At 47.1% G+C, this 17,079-nt stretch overlaps 1 protein-coding gene across 2 annotated transcripts in view; it reads right to left on the reverse strand.

Moving 5' to 3' along the window:
• Positions 1 to 7,584: 7,584 nt before the first annotated feature.
• SLC22A18 (solute carrier family 22 member 18) overlaps positions 7,585 to 17,079 on the reverse strand; it is a 117,086-nt gene continuing 107,591 nt past the window's right edge. For both annotated transcript variants that reach the window (XM_068261233.1, XM_068261232.1), the window contains exons 9-10: positions 16,247 to 16,367; positions 7,585 to 7,936 (exon numbers count right to left, since the gene is read on the reverse strand). In XM_068261233.1, the coding sequence (XP_068117334.1) occupies positions 7,749 to 7,936; positions 16,247 to 16,367 (309 nt within the window). In that variant the 3' untranslated portion in view covers positions 7,585 to 7,748. The remainder of the gene's footprint in view (positions 7,937 to 16,246; positions 16,368 to 17,079) is intronic.

A 17,079-nucleotide genomic window follows, 5' to 3' on the forward strand; every position in this document is an offset into this window, starting at 1 on the left:
ATAATAAATGTATGGCTACCTTTATACTGACATTGGTTATTGGCAGGAGAGGCGTGAAAACTGATATCTTTATAGATTGCTGAACTTTCACCTCCAATTGATAATAATTGGTCCTGCAGCATGTATGAAAAGCAGTGATTGGAGGAATAATAATCAGAGTATACACCATAAATCCCAACACAATAATCTCTTAAATCTAGACAGTATTACGCACGAAATATCATAAGATGTAATAAATGTGGTGTGCGCACTTTGTGAATGGTAAGGAAGAGTATAGAGCATAAAGCATAGCGTGTTAGGAGATCAGGCGGGCGTGTACACGACGGGATTACATGAGGAGATAAGAATCTGCAATGATGTCATTGTTACAAAGGTTAAACAAGAAGGGAATTTCCTGCAGTACAGCGATTGGGGACAGCGAATTTATTATCTGAAAAGTAGCGAGATGTAAGGGAAGCGCAGCATTTCAAGGAAAACGCAAGTCATGGAGGCAGAGCGCTGGTACTGAGGCACAACATAAGTCATGCTGGTTCCGGGAACTACAGGAGAAGCATCTAAAACTCTAAAATAGTGATGGTAAACCTTATAGAGACCCAAAACCCCACTTATTTCTCACAACATGGCAATTTAACCTGAATACTGATGTGTAGGTAGCCAGAAGTACTCCCTTCCAGTATAGGTAGAATCCCCAGTAAAGATAGCACGAGGGGCACAGTAGAGGAAGAGCACAGTATAGGAAGCTAGAAGGAGCCCACAGTATAAGTAGCAAAAGGGGCCCCCAGTATAAGTACCCCCCCCAGTATAAGTAACGAGAGGCCTCCAGTATAGGTACCCCCGGTATAGGTAGCAAGAGGGGCACCCAGTATAAGTAACTCCCCCTCCCCAGTATAAGTAGAAAGAGGGGGCAATCAGTATAGGTCAGTATAGGTAGCTTCCCCCCAGTAAAGGTAGAAAGAGGGAGCCCCAGTACAGGCAGCCAGATTTGATGCCCACGTATGCAGATTAGTGAGTGGAGCTTAGAAGTGACATATACCTCTTTGGGCTCCATTAAACATCTATCTTCTCCATGTGTCCTCTCTCTTCTGGTACATGTCTCACCTATACCTGGTTTCCTATACTAGGAGCACATATACCTGGCTACCTATCCTGTAGGCATCTATACTTGTCTACCTATACTGGGGGCACCTATACCTGGTTACCTATATTGGGGGCACCTGTACCTGGAAAACCTATACTGGGGGCACCTATACCTGGCTACCTATATTGGGGGCACCTGTACCTGGCTACCAATACTGGGGACACCTATACCTGGCTAACCTATACTGGGGGCAACTATACCTGGCTATCTATACTGGGGGCACCTATACCTGGATAACCTATACTGGGGGCACCTATACCTGGCTACCTATATTGGGGGCACCTGTACCTGGATAACCTATACTGGGGGCACCTATACCTGGCTACCTATATTGGGGGCACCTGTACCTTGCTACCAATACTGGGGACACCTATACCTGGCTAACCTATACTGGGGGCAACTATACCTGGCTATCTATACTGGGGGCACCTATACCTGGATAACCTATACTGGGGACACTATACCTGAATACCTATACTGGAGGCATCTATACCTGGCAACCTTTACTGAGGGCACCTATACCTGGCTACCTAAATTGGGGGCACCTACACCTGGCTAACCTATACTTGGAGCAACTATACCTGGATAACCTATACTGGGGGTACCTATACCTGGATACCTATACTGGAGGCATCTATACCTGGATTCCTACATTGAGGGCACCTATACTTGGCTACCTATACTAGGGGCACCTATACCTGGCTAGCTATGCTGGGGGGCAACCATACCTGGCTAACTATACAGGGGAACCTATACCTGCTTCCTATATGGGGGGCACGTATACCTGGCTTCCTACCTATACTGAGGGTGTTGTTGTTTTTTCCGGTCGCACCACAACAATAACGCGTGGTGCTAATTGTCGGGTCCTGTGCGATCATTCCAAATCGGTGTGATGAATATCCTCAAAAGTTTGCATCTAGCAGCAAAAAGCATGGAGCCGGCCCTGTTCCAGGGGGCCCGCTGGAAAACCCCTTGTCGCTGGATCCCTACACCACTGGCTGGGGCAACAGTGCACATGCCCACTGGGAGGGTTCTGAGTGCCCACTCTGCCCCACATGCCCTAGGCACGCCGCACTGCTCTGTATCTTCCCTGATTTATCTGCAAGCAGCAGCAGTGTGTGGCAGAGGCTCTGCATAGCTTGTACTGTCACCGGCAACACAAAGCTCATCGCTCAGCAGTGACATCATCAGTATTACACAATACTGCTGAAATCTGCTGCAATACTGCAATGCAGACTGGTAAGATAAGTAAATGATTGATATTTTATCTAATCTGCCACTACTCTTTAACCAGTTGAGAACCACAGATTTAAGGTGGCCATACACTGGTCGATTTGCCATCAGATTAGACCAACAGACAGATCCCTATCTGATCGAATCTGATCAGAGAGGGATCGTATGGCTACCTTTACTGCAAACAGATTGTGAACCGATTTCAGCCTGAAACCGATCACAATCTGTTGTGGTGGTGGTGGTGCTGCTGCTGCCGCCGCTTCCCCCCCCCCCCCCCCCCCGCATACATTACCTGCTCCGCCAGCGCGACTCCCGGGTCTCTCTCCGCTCTTCTTCTCCGCTCTGGTCTCCGGCTCCAGCATGCTTCACTTCTTCCTGCCCGGCAGGAAGTTTAAACAGTAGAGCGCCCTCTACTGTTTAAACTTCCTGCCGGTCAGGAATAAGTGAAGGCATGCCGGAGACCAGAGCGGAGACGAGCGGGGGCAGTCGCGCCGGCGGACCAGGTAATGTATGCGGGCTCTATTGCGTCGGTCGTCGGGCACTCGAACGCCGCTAGCGACGCGCTCTTTACCTGCGGGCGATCGACGGTAATTTTCCGCACGGCGCGGTCGAACGAAATAAATCGAAATTCGGCGAGTAGCGCGAACGATTGGCAGCAGATTCGATCCCAGTGATCGAATCTGCTGTCGAAACGGCGGTAAATCGGGCCAGTGTATGGCCAGCTTTACACCCTCCCTAGTGACCAGGCGATTTTTCACAATTCAGCACTCTGTAGCTTCAACAGTATATTGCTCAGTCATACAACTTAGCACCCAATTGACTCTTACCTCCTTTTCTTGTCACTAGGAGGACTTTCTTTTGGTGGTCTCTGACCACTGCTGCGATCGTTAGTTTTTTTTATTTTTTATTTAAAGAGCCCTTTTTTTTAATAAAAAAATTGCTGTAGTTCCCCCTCCCACCCCCTAAATTGGCCCTGGACGGCGGTCCACCCACTTCCTCTTCTCTCATAGGCACTCTCCTCTCAAAGGCTTCACCCTATGAGAGGGATTTAATTGTGATCCGCTCGAAGGGACAGCTAAGTGTCCCCTGTACAGTGCTGTATTCGATCACTGCTCTGTACAGATGTAAAGAAAGAGGTTTTTTTTTCCATTGATAGCCTGCCAGCCGCGATCACAGGCTGGCAGGCTGACTGATCACAGAGCACCGATCAGTGTCTCTGCAGGGAACGATTGCACACGCGCGCGTTCCCTGCTAAACCTTGCCTCCAGGACCTGCCGCCAATCGGCGTTAGGCAGTCCTGGGGCTGCCAATCCGGGGGTTAAGTGTATGGGCTGCTTTCGTGCCAAATAAACACCTGTTCTGGCTCTGATTTAAGGTGCCCATACATCAGACAATGTATTGGCAGATCAACCAAAGAGACAGATGTCTCTCTGATAGAATCTGATTGGAGAGAAATCTGTTTGCCTGCCCATAAACCAGCAGATCGATTCCCAAGAGAGTTCAGCATGAAAGCTAGGCCTGTGTTCTTGTTCCTCACTTGCTGTGAAAGCACCCCAAACAGCCCTTTTGAGGGCTAGCACATCGGGCTCCTGTGGTTTCTCTGTGTGTGACACTCCACAGACCATTGACACCCAGAGCTGTGTGCACACTACTGCAGTTGCCTCATTAAGTTTAGACACAGAACCACTCCAGCACATTATTATTTCATGCAGGGGCGTAACTAGACATCACTGGGCCCCCCTGCAAAACTTTGGATGGGACCAATCCCCCCCCCCTGCGAAACTTTGGATGGGGCCCCCACCCCCCTCGCTTTCTGCACAGGAAAACTGAGGACCAATGTGTTTTCCCCATGCAGATAAAAACACTTAGGGCCCGTTTCCACTATAGCGTTGCGGAATCGCCGGCGAATCACCGCAGGCAAATCGCATGCGGGTGCGATTCCGCATGCGTTTTTTGCCACGATTTCGCATGCGATTTCGCATAGGTAAGGCTGTATGCGAATTTAACCATGTCACTGCCTGTGTAAATTAACATTAATACCTATGCGAAATCGCATGCGAAATCGCGGCAAAAAACGCATGGGGAAAACGCATGCGATTTCCCTATTAAACACATTGCGTGCGATTCGCCTGCATTCCACACGCAGGCGAATTCTGAGGGCCCTACCCTGCAGATTTTTTCTGCACAGAAAATGTGCGGGGAAACGCACAAGTGGAAACAGTCCCATCCACTTGTACTGACTGTGCGAATCCGCATGCGGGCAACGCATGCGGATTCGCGATAGTGGAAACGGGCCCTTAGACTTAAAGGGATACTGTAGGGGGGGTCGGGGGAAAATGAGTTGAACTTACCCGGGGCTTCTAACGGTCCCCCGCAGACATCCTGTGTTGGCGCAGCCACTCCCCAATGCTCCGGCCCCGCCTCCGGCTTACTTCTGGAACTTCAGACTTTAAAGTCTGAAAACCACTGCGCCTGCGTTGCCGTGTCCTCGATCCCGCTGATGTCACCAAGAGCGCACAGCGCAGGCCCAGTATGGTCTGTGTCTGCGCAGTACACTCCTGGTGACATCAGCGGGAGCGAGGACACGGCAACGCAGGCGCAGTGGTTTTCTGACTTTAAAGTCTGAAATTCCAGAATTGAATTGGAGGCGGGGCCGGAGCATCGGTGAGTGGCTGCGCCAACACAGGATGTCAACGGGGGACCGTTAGAAGTCCCGGGTAAGTTCAACTCATTTTCCCCCGACCCCCCTACAGTATCCCTTTAAAGGAAATGTCAGGCAATCTATGCTACCCCCAGATCTACTTACCCGGGGCTTCCTCCAGCCCCTTGCAGCCGACAAGTCCCTCGTTGCAGCTCTGCTCCCAGTACATACACACACGTCTGTATTATTTTACTACATGAGAGCACATGCTATATGGAGGAACAACAATGACATGCTGAACTTAAGATATAATATTCATTGAAACTTTGGCAAAACATTCAGAATGTCACTGATTGATACTCTTATTAGGGGATCTGGGACTCAGTGAGACAACAAGCTCTCAATGAAGCAGCAGTAATGGCCCATACTCACGTGCTACAATTGTCGCCGCAACACGCGCGCGTCGTGAATATGCGGCGTTGCACGGGCGCGCACCCCGAACTGTCGCTCGTCGCTGATGTCGCCAGGCGATTGAACCGTTCCGCCGCATCTGTCGCTAGTCCGCGTAAGTATGCGGACTAGCGACAGCAACCTCTATCCACAACACGGAGCTTCCGGCGGCGGGGGAAGAGCGTCGGCGACAGCTTCCGTCGCTCAGCTGATCCCTCTTCCGCGTGTGTATGCGGAGGGAGCTGGCGACGAGCTGTTGCTGGCCTGTCGCGCACACGCTCACGTGTGCTGGCGACAGGCCACTTTTGTCCCTCGTGAGTATGGGCCATAAGGCATCAATCTCCACTCTGCTGTGTTGTAAAAGTAATTAGAGGCCATAAGGTCATTAGCCCTGTGTGTGATAATAATCTAGGAATCCTTTCAGAGTGAAAAGGAAAAAGTCTACAACTTTTTTTCAAAATGTGACTCCGTTCTTTGTTAGGTTGTACATGCAGTCATCAGTTCTTTGCAGCAGTGAGAGACAAATGTTTTTTTACGAACCCTAGGGAGCAGGAACAGTGTACAAATTCCTTCCTGCGTGAGTCCTTATCTGTGTGGTTGACACATGCAGTCAATATAACAATGGTGCGAGAGCAGAATACGTTTTTTTCTCTCGGTGCCCTTATCTGTCAGTCTCTCAAACTTTTCCCCCCACGGGCCCCCTGTGGCTTCTGGGCCCCCCTGCTAAGGCATCCCTTGCAGGGTCTATTGTTACGCCCCTGATTTCACGGTATTCTGATAGTACTATTGCATTTCTCTGTGTGAGACACTCCACAGCCCACTGACACCCAGAGCTGTACATAATGTGATTTCTGCCCTGTAGGGATTAAAACCCGACTTTGCGTCACCTACGTAATGTTTGGTGAGACTTTTGCCATGGATCCCCCTCCGGCATGCCCTTGTCCAGGTGTTAGACCCCTTGAAACAACTTTCCCATCACTTTTGTGGCCAGAAACAGAATTGTAGGTTAAAAACTAAGCCTGCACATTGAAGTCTATGGCGGTTCGCCAGCTTCGCCTGTACGCGAACATTTGCAGAAGTTCGCGTTTGCTGTTCGCGAACGGAAAATTATATGTTTGCGACATCTCTGACGGTCACCAAGAAGAGGCAAAGGAAGGGTAGTGAATATTAAAGGGACCGAGCACTTGTTAAAAATGAAATAGTGACTTACCTGGGGCTTCCTCCAGCCCACCGTAGGCCGCAATGTCCCCCGGCGTCCTCCTGGAGCCTCTCCCGGACCCGGCTGGCGACTCCGTTATGGGACGATTTCAGTTTAAAGTCATCAGGCCTGCTTCCTGCTTTGCAGATATTTGTAATCACGCTGGCCGGCTACGTGTCAGGCGTGAGAGTCCTGTGCATGCACGGTTCAATATTAGAGAACCTTGCATGCGCAGGACTCTCACGTCGGTGTGATGACTCGCAGCCGGCCGGCGTGATTATGCATATCGGTACAGTGGGAAGCAGGCCTGACGACATTAGGCCGAAATCGTCTCATAATGGAGCCGTCAACCGGGACCGGGAGAGGAGCCAGGAGAACGCTGGGGAACCTTGCGGCCTACGGTGGGCTGGAGGAAGCCCCAGGTAAGTCACTATTTCATTTTTAACAAGTGCTCAGGGTCCCTTTAAGGGGCCCCATCAAATTTTTTCTGGGGGGCCCCCATGACTTGTAGTTATGCCCCGCCCACACAGCTCACATGAATAGGGTGCCGATCTGCGAATATGGGTTACAGTGCCCCGCCCACTGCGATCTTCTCACAGCCTCCGGGCCGCCAGTAATTCCAGTAATGAGCTGGGAAAATTCTTCATCCAAAAGTTACAGATGGAATCCAAATATTCATTTGTTTATTAAAATAATCAACATTTGTTACTTTATTTCTTAAAAATGTTTTTTTTTAAATAAGTGTGATTTTTTTTTTTTTTTTTACAAAAATTCAAAAAATTATTAATTACAAATTTTTTTTACCGTGAATTTAAATCCTGAGAACATGATAGATCATGAATTTCACTACTATTGTCTTTGTGTTCGCGCATTTTACTATGGAACCGCGAGAATGTCAAGAAACCGATCATCTGACATCGGAACTTGTATAGGAATAAACAGAGCACTGTGCACATTTAATGGTAGCAGCGTCAGTAATGTGGAGCCCCGCCCATCTGCAATTCATATCAGTGGGAAGGAGCCAATACGGAGATCTCAAAGTTGGGTGGAGCTGTCCCGTTTTCTGGCACTCGCAGTTTCTCCCTATGTCATGTCCGCTTCTCCACCTTCCGACTGTTGTGCCGGTTTATAAGGTACATTAGTAAGCCCAGACTAACGGTGACATTGAAGAGGCCAAACGCAGGCACGCCGTAGTGTTTGTACAGATATCCCCCAATAGTCGGGCCCAGTGTGCGCGTGAAGGGCTGGACAGATGCGCAGATCCCCAACATGGTACCTGGAAGACAGAAACAGGGAATACGTTTTAGCAAATAAGCCAAGTAACGTAGCGCACATTGCGTACATAGCACAACTTTCATTATGTACACAACACGCGTTACGCTATGTTTTCATCTATCAGTGTCTATCCAAATTTAAAATGAATGCTGTGTTACTTTCCTCCAGTTCTGCATGGGTGGAGTCAGTGTCTGTAGGCGGGGCTGTGGTGGGCTGGGGTGGGATTTACATTCTGTCAAGATGGATACTTCCCCAACAAGATTGATACAATGAGTAACCGTTTCAGCGTGCCACCCTATTCAGCAGTCCAACCCCCACATCCAAACCTTAAAGGCCTGAGCCCACTAATGCATTTGTATCCTCCTCTGTCCTCTTTTCAGCAGCATCTGTAACATCAATCTGTTGCTATAAGGGTGGACACAACTGTGTTAGGGGGCTCAGGCCCTTACAGTCTCACTCACTCTCACTGATGCGCCCCAAGCTTCCCTGCTTACCGGTAATTTAAGGGACCCCTATGGTTGCGGGCAAAAATTATTGTGTTTGCGTTATTTTTGTTTTGTTTTGGTTTTTTTGCTGCGGGAGTGAACCTCCGGACTAAAAATTGACTCAGCAGCACTGAAAAGGCTTGGTGTTTCTTTAACAGTTTCACAGCATCAGAACTGTTTCTCTTTTACAAGCCTCATTTTTAGCTGCACAGAAGAAAACTGCCTTTTTTCCCCTGATGCTGTGCAAAGCATGATGGGATTTCTGATTTTGTTGTTCTCGTTCTGCTGTTTTGGTGCAATTTTTTTTTTTACATTTTGAATTTGACATTTGAAGCCTAGCACATGCAGCTGGGAGGGGTTATCAGGACACAGGACAGTTGGAACTGTGTCTCCTGCTCCCTGTCACCTCCTTTCAACCAAAAAGATAGCAAAGATGGCAGCCCCCATGACAAAGATGGCAGCCCCCATGAATCACAAACATTTGCCTGTTCTTTTAAAACAGGGTGGGTAAGAGATTATATTACCTATCTATTCTAATTAACATACCTAATATAAATTGATGACAGTATGTTTGTTTAGGCTGAAGTTCCCCTTTAAGGTTATCTGTGGGGGTAGGAAGATTAAGGTTTGGCGTCGTGGGTGGGAGGATTAAGGTTGGGAGGTTGGTTAAAGTGGAATATAACCCTGCATTTCAACTTTGCTCTAAAACATTATTTACAGCATATTATATGCAACCAGCATTTTTTTTTACTAGACCAGCATTGGAAGGGTTACACACAGAGTTTTAAAGTTCCTGGAGATTTCTGCAGACGCATCCGAAGCTGAAATAGATACATTTTGTTTACATAAATGTATCTGAGTGTTGAATGTTGCACACTTTGGCTGTCCTCCAGCTCAGTCAGAGAGAGTGAGTCACATTCAACACTTAGATACATTTATGTAAACAAAATGTATCTATTTCAGCTTCAGATGCGTCTGCAGAAATTTCCAGGAACTTTAAAACTCTGTGTAACCCTTCCAATGCTGGTCTAGTAAAAAAAAAAAATGCTGGTTGCATATAATATGCTGTAAATAATGTTTTAGAGCAAAGTTGAAATGCAGGGTTATATTCCGCTTTGTTTAGGCATTAGTAGTGGGATGGTTCAGCGTTATTTTATATTTTACTATTGTTTTTTTTTTTCCCACTTTATTAGTGTAATATCAGAAAAATTTACAGATATTCCACTATTGGCTGTTCTGGGTGCTCAAATTTCGGGGTGCCCTTTTTTTTTTACATATGTGGCTCCTCCCCCTATTGTCTTCACTCCCCTACTCTCTAGATTGTAAGCTCACAAGGATAGTCCTCCCTCTACTGTCTCCACCCCACTACCCTCTAGAGCATACATGGGCAAACTTGGCCCTCCAGCTGTTACGGAACTACAAGTCCCACAATGCATTTGCCTTTATGAGTCATGACTGTGGCTGTCAGACTCCTGCAATGCATTGTGGGACTTGTAGTTCCTTAAAGCGGATCCGAGATGAAAAACTAACTATAACAAGTAACTTGTCTATATATCTTATCTAAAGTTTAGATAGTTTACACAGCAAATCTAGCTGCAAACAGCTTTAATAGAATAAGAATATTTCTTCCTGTGATACAATGACAGCAGACATGTTGTTTGAAAACATTACACAGAGGCAGGCTTATCTGTATCTTGAGCAAAGAAAACTAATCCCCCCTCCTCCTCCTCTCTGCCTCTGAAATCTCTGGCTAGTAATACCTCCCCCTTCTCCTGCCCAGACTGAGCTCCCATGAGCCCTTGCTACTGTCTGAAAGTGCCTTGGCTCTCTGAAAACCTGTGGGAGTGGTTTATTTAGTTTATAGGAAATTAGAGCATTAAAACAAAAACAAAAAAGTATTTGGCTTGAGGAATGCCCTATAAACAATAGGAAAGGAACACAATTATGCAATGAGTAAAAGTTCATCTCGGATCCACTTTAACAGCTGGAGGGCCAAGTTTGCCCATGCCTGCTCTAGACCATACATGTCAAACTCCGGCCCGTGGGCCAAATCTGGCCCTCGGAGCCATCAGATTTGGCCTTCAGGTGGTTTCCCCACTTTGTTATGTTTGGCCCACGCTAGACCACCAGAGAAGCTATATTGGATGGTAAGCCCTAGATCGCCAGTGAAGCCATAAGGGGAGGGGGACGGAATCAGATACCAGGGAACTGTATAGGAGAGGGAGGAGGATACTAGACACCAGGGAACTCTATAGAGAATGGAGGGGGCAGACACCAGGGAACTCTATAAGGGAAAGAGGTGACCACTAGACATTGAGGTCGGCCCGCGACTTAGTCTCAGAGCTCAATTTCGGCCCACTTTGTATCTGAGTTTCATACCCCTGCTCTAGACTGTAAGTGGTAGGCTTCTCCCCACAAGGCCAGCCTCCTCCTCAGTGTCTCCACCCCGCCCCTACCCATAGACTGTAAGCTCACAAGGTCAGGTTCCTAGCCCTACTGGTTATTGTCTGTAGTATTCATTCTATGACATGACTGTGAGCCTTTATTTCTGCATGTTATCATGTATTTTTGTGTACTTGAGGTGATTGTACTGTATATGAACTAGGTATGGATTTATGGACCCCCATCATCCCCTATTTGGTACACCACACGGAAGACGGTGGTGATATATAAATAAATATAGCAACACAGTATATCCTATTACTGAATCATAAAACGTAACTTTTAATAAACTATTAAAAAGAAAAGAGTGAGAGGCGCTGAGTGTCGTTTGTTTTGCTAGATGCTGTAACTCCTTTTTCTATTGCCTGAGGAAGCGGGCGCTGACCCGTGAAACGCGTTGCTTTGTTTTATCTGGAGTTCGTTAATAAATAGACTGAATGTACAGTCGTGTTGTGTCTGCTTGGAGGAGGTAAGTCCACCACTGCCTCCTCTAATTACCAAATTTTGGCTTTTAAGCTCCTTTAAAACCCCTTTTATCCTTTTGGAGCCTCTGTTCTCTCTTATATAAAAAGAAAAGTCTTTTGGCTGATTTTTTTTATCATATAAACGTGCAAGTGATGCAGGGCCTGCTATTTCAGTACTGGATAAAGACCATTATCCCAGGTACCACATAACAAGTTACATATAAAATTACACAACCCCCAAACAACCCGACATGTTTCACTTCTAAATGAAGCTTTTTCAAGGGAAAAAGTGCTAAGACAGTTTAGACGGTACACGATTACACAGTAGAAAACGCACCGTGTATGCCCAGCATTAGGGACCTGGGATAATGGTCTTTATGCAGACCAGTACGTACTGAAATGGCAGGCCCTGCATCACTTGCAAGTTTATATGATAAAAAATCAGCCGAAACACTTTTCTTTTCTTTTTAATAGTTTATTAAAAGTTAAGTTTTACGATTCAGTAATAGGATATATTGAGTTGCTATATTTATGACTCAGGTTCTGTGATTTATATAAATAAATATGTCAGAAACACTTTCCTACAATATTTCATTTTTTAAAGGTAAGAGTGTGCAGAGATGCCAGTTCCTGCTTTATTGTAGTGGCATTAACCACCCTGGCGTTCTGATTAAATCGCCAGGGTGGCTGCGGGAGGGTTTTTTTTGAAAAAAAAAAAAACTATTTCATGCAGCCAACTGAAAGTTGGCTGCATGAAAGCCCACTAGAGGGCGCTCCGGAGGCGTTCTTCCGATCGCCTCCGGCGCCCAGAATAAACAAGGAAGGCCGCAATGAGCGGCCTTCCTTGTTTTGCTTACATCGTCGCCATAGCGACGAGCGGAGTGACGTCATGGACGTCAGCCGACGTCCTGACGTCTGCCGCCTCCGATCCAGCCCTTAGCGCTGGCCGGAACTTTTTGTTCCGGCTATGCTGGGCTCAGGCAGGTGGGGGGACCCTCTTTCGCCGCTGCTCGCGGCGGATCGCCGCAGAGCGGCGGCGATCAGGCAGCACACGCGGCTGGCAAAGTGCCGGCTGCGTGTGCTGCTCTTTATTTGATGCAAATCGGCCCAGCAGGGCCTGAGCGGCAGCCTCCGGCGGTGATGGACGAGCTGAGCTCGTCCATACCGCCCGGCTGGTTAAAGGAAACCCAATATGAGACGGATATGGAGGCTGACATGTTTACTTCCTTTTAAAGGGGAACTGAAGAGAGAGGTATATGGAGGCTGTCATGTTTATTTCCTTTTAATCAATACCAGTTACCTGGCGGCCCTGCTGGTCTATTTCTCTGCAGTAGTATCTGATTAAAACCAGAAACAAGCATGCAGCTAGTCTTGTCAGATCAGACTTATAAGTCTGAACCACTGAAACACCTGATTTGCTGCATGCTTGTTTAGGGGCTATGGCTAATAGTATTAGAGGCAGAGGATCAGCAGGGCTGCCAGGCAACTGGTATTGTCTAAAAGGAAATAAACATGACAGCCTCCATATACCTCTCTCTTCAGTCCGCCTTTAAAGCGGTATCGTCACCATACAAATCAAATTTCAACAGCAACTGGTCTGAGTGTATTAAGTGATAAAGATGCTAATCCTGCATTCAAAACTTTTTCTACTGTTATGAATTGGAGTTATCACATACTTAAGGAGCACTGGCCCTTTAGTAGTCGTGCCAAAGAATTGCATGCTGGGGGTTCTTTTTATCTATAATCTATTCCTCCTCTTCCCTTTATTTCCCTGCCAGCTTCTTATTTGAAACCTAATCCCCTACTCACTTGTGTTTACAAGCAAGGCTGAGTAAAAGTAAAGGGCAGAAATGACATCACGAGTTAGGCTTAACTGTGGGCAAAAGACATGGCCCCCACCAGGAACAGAATTCTCGTCATTTACTATATAACATTCACTGAAATCAAAATGTGGACAGTATAATACATGTGTTATGTAAGTAGATCAAGTATTTATCTACTTATATATGTGTTTTTTTCCCTGGCATAGTATGGCTGATCCTACTGCTTTAAAGAGAATCTGTAACAAAAAACAATCCCCTGGGGGTACTCACCTCAGTAGGTGGAAGCCTCCAGATCCTATCGAGGCTTCCCCCATCCTCCTGTGTCCCACAGCGGTCTCGCTCTAGCCCTCCGAACAGCGGGGATGTAAATATTTACCTTCCTGGCTCCAGCACAGGCGTTGTAGTGGCTCTCCAAACTGAAATAGGTGGAAATAGCCGATCGCTGTCGGTCCGCTCTACTGCACCGGCACAAGTCTCCTGCACCTGCGCAGTAGAGCGGACCCGACACAGATTGGCTATTTCCGCCTATCTCCGTGCTGAGAGACGCAACAGCGCCCCCGCTGGAGCCAGGGAAAGTAAATATAGCAAGCCTTGTCAGGCTTGTCAAGCGAGGAATGCTGGGGACTTCGGTGCAGCCAGCACTGGACTGCCTGCAGCTACAGGGATGGGGGAAGCCTCATTGGGACCCTGAGGCTTCCCCCTCCTAAGGCGAGTACCCCCCAGGGGACTTTTTTTTAGTACACAGACTCTTTAAAGAGACTCCGTAACAAAAATTGCATCCTGTTTTTTATCATCCTACAAGTTCCAAAAGCTATTCTAATGTGTTCTGGCTTACTGCAGCACTTTCTGCTATCACAGTCTCTGTAATAAATCAATGTATCTTTCCCCTGTCAGACTTGTCGGCCTGTGTCTGGAAGGCTGCCAAGTTCTTCAGTGTTGTGGTTCTGCTATGAACTCCCCCTTCCAGGCCCCTCTATGCACACTGCCTGTGTATTATTTAGATTAGAGCAGCTTCTCTCTTCTCTCTTATCTTTTACAAGCTGGATAAATCGTCCTCTGAGCTGGCTGGGCTTTCACATACTGAAGAATTACAGACAAGGGCAAAGCTGTTTGCAGGAAGAAACAAGCGGCCTGAAACTTCAGTGCATGAGAACAGGGGGAAAGAAACACACAAATGATCTCTTGAGATTCAAAAGGAAGGGTGTATACAGCCTGCTTGTGTATGGATGTATTTTCTATGTGTGGACATACTGTACATCAACCTACTTCCTGTTTTGGTGGCCATTTTGTTTGTTTATACACAAACTTTTTAAAACTGTTTTTAACCACTTTTAATGCTGCGAGGAGCGACGAAATTGTGACAGAGGGTAATAGGAGATGTCCCCTAACGCACTGGTATGTTTACTTTTGTGCGATTTTAACAATACAGATTCTCTTTAAGCAATACCAGTTGCCTGGCTGTCCAGATGATCCTCTGCCTCTAACACCTTCAGCCATAGACCCTGAACAAGCATGCAGTAGATCAAACATGCAGCAGAACATTATTTTTAGATCTGAAAGATTAGCTTCATGCATGTTTCTGGTGTTATTCAGACAAATAGATCAGCAGGGCTGCCAGGCAACTGGTATTGTATAAAAGGAAATAAATATGACAGCCTCCATGTATCTCTCACTCCAGTTGTCCTTTCTCTCATAGTTCATCCACAGATATGGCCTGTAGTCTGTGTGTACAATGCTGCCTCCTCTCCCTGCAGGTGGCCGGTGGAAGTCGCTGCGGGCCCCGTGTATGAGGAGGCGGAGAGATCTAACACACCCACGTAGAGTAACATAACCCTGCAGCGGAATGGCAGAAAGTATGTCATTCATTTACTGGGCTTTGTGCCGGGTAATCAGATCCGCTTCAGATCCATTAAGGCGGGTGAAGCGGCGATAATATCGTGCAGGGAGCAATCACCAGAGATTGTATGAATGAAGAGCACAGCGGGGGGGGGGGGGGGGGGGTACTGCTGCGGCAGAACCGCTCGCCATGCAATGGCCCGCTTCACTCTCCATACATCGCCTTAAAGTTAGTGGACCTGAACTCAGAACTTCCTCTCTGCTGTAAAAGATAAGCAACAGCATAATAAGCTTTAAAGAAAAAACATTTCTTTGTTACAGCTGATACAAATCCTGTAAGAAATCTGCAGTGTCTACTTCCTGCTTTCATGGAAGCAGTCATAGGGTTAACATCCTGGGCTTGATTCATAAAGCGGTGCTAACTATTAGCACGCTTGTGAAAAGCCCCTTATCACGCCAAAAAATGCTTAGGGCACGCTAATTAGCAAAGTCCTGTGCGCACGAAACGTTGCCTTTAAGGGCGCATTGAGTGCGACCTTAACGTCGCAGTATGCCGCATTAAGGTCGCACCCAATATGCCCTTACAGGCGCATCGTTTGCGCCGTTTTGTCGCACCGCGATGCGACATTTCGCGCGCACCGGACTTTGCGGGTGCAAAGTTTTGCGCGCGGCCTGATTCACCTTTCTGAATGCTAACTACTTAGCACCCTAGTTAGCACGTCCAAAGCCTTTTAGGCGTGCTAACTAGGTTAGCACCGAATAGTGAATCAGGCCCCCTGTGTTTACAAATGAGGCTATCTGCCAACTCTGCCAGGGTAATCATGTGACACAGGGGAGAGATCAAATTACAACTTGTGATTAGTCACAGATTAAGGGGGGACTTAGACAGGCTAAACTCTAAATATATAGAGGGTATATAATCACAAGTTGTAATTTGATCTCTCAGCGGTGTCATCTGGCTGTCTCAGCAGAACAGCTAATGTTTAAACACAGGCTGTAAACAATACGTCTGCTTCCATGAAAGCAGGACGTAGACACACTGCAGATTTATCACAGGATTTGTATCAGCTGTAACAAAGAAATGTTTTTCTGTAAATGTTGTTATGCTGTTGCTTATCTTTTAGAGTAGAGAGGCAGTTCTGAGTTCAGGGCCACTTTAACGTGTTATTTAGAACAAGCTGCGTCATTCAAAGCAAATGACCGATCTGGCAGACGGAGTTCTTTCAGATTCGTGTAAATTGAGAACGTTTTCTATACCTACCGGTTTCGGCGGAGGGGACGGCCTTCGTCAGGATGCTGTCGGTGATGGTTCCGGAGACGCTCAGGGCGAAGATTAACAGAGGGACAATGAAGCAGAAATGGAGAACGTTCGTCATCAGCACCTACACAGAGAGATACAAGTGGGGGAATCAGATCTTATGTGCAGACCACACATGATGCAATCGTTAAAACAATCTAACTATCAGAACGATCTAAAGCTAACCTGTTACCAGTCACTTGTACACACAAAGGGTCAGTCGTTCCATCAGGCAATTGTTATCTCCCAATTATCCTGATCAATTCTCTTATCTGCCTGTTACCTGTCTTCCTGTCACTTATTTCCCTGTCACTTTTCTGTGTCACCTACTGCCTGTCACTTATCTGTGTCATATACTGCCTGTAGGCTCGTACACACGTCGGATTTATCCAAACGACCGGTCGTTTGTACGTTTGAACGTCCGGTCATTTGGACGTCAAATCGGGGCGTGTGTGCGGTCGGTCGTTCAGCTGATAAGACTGGATTTCAAAGATTTGCCAAGCGGATCGTTTAAATCCAGTCTTATCAGCTGAACGACCGACCACACACACGCCCCGATTTGACGTCCAAATGACCGGACGTTCAAACGTACAAACGACCGGTCGTTTGGATAAATCCGACGTGTGTATGTACCTTGTCACTTATCTGTGTCACCAACTGCCTGTCACTTATCTGTGTCACCTACTGCCTATCACTTAACTGCATCACCTACTGCCTGTCACTTATCTGCATCACCTACTGCCTGTCACTTATCTGCATCACCTACTGCCTGTCACTTATCTGCATCACCTACTGCC

The sequence above is a fragment of the Hyperolius riggenbachi genome, chromosome 11 (assembly GCF_040937935.1).
Source record: "Hyperolius riggenbachi isolate aHypRig1 chromosome 11, aHypRig1.pri, whole genome shotgun sequence".
NCBI classification, from domain to species: domain Eukaryota; kingdom Metazoa; phylum Chordata; class Amphibia; order Anura; family Hyperoliidae; genus Hyperolius; species Hyperolius riggenbachi.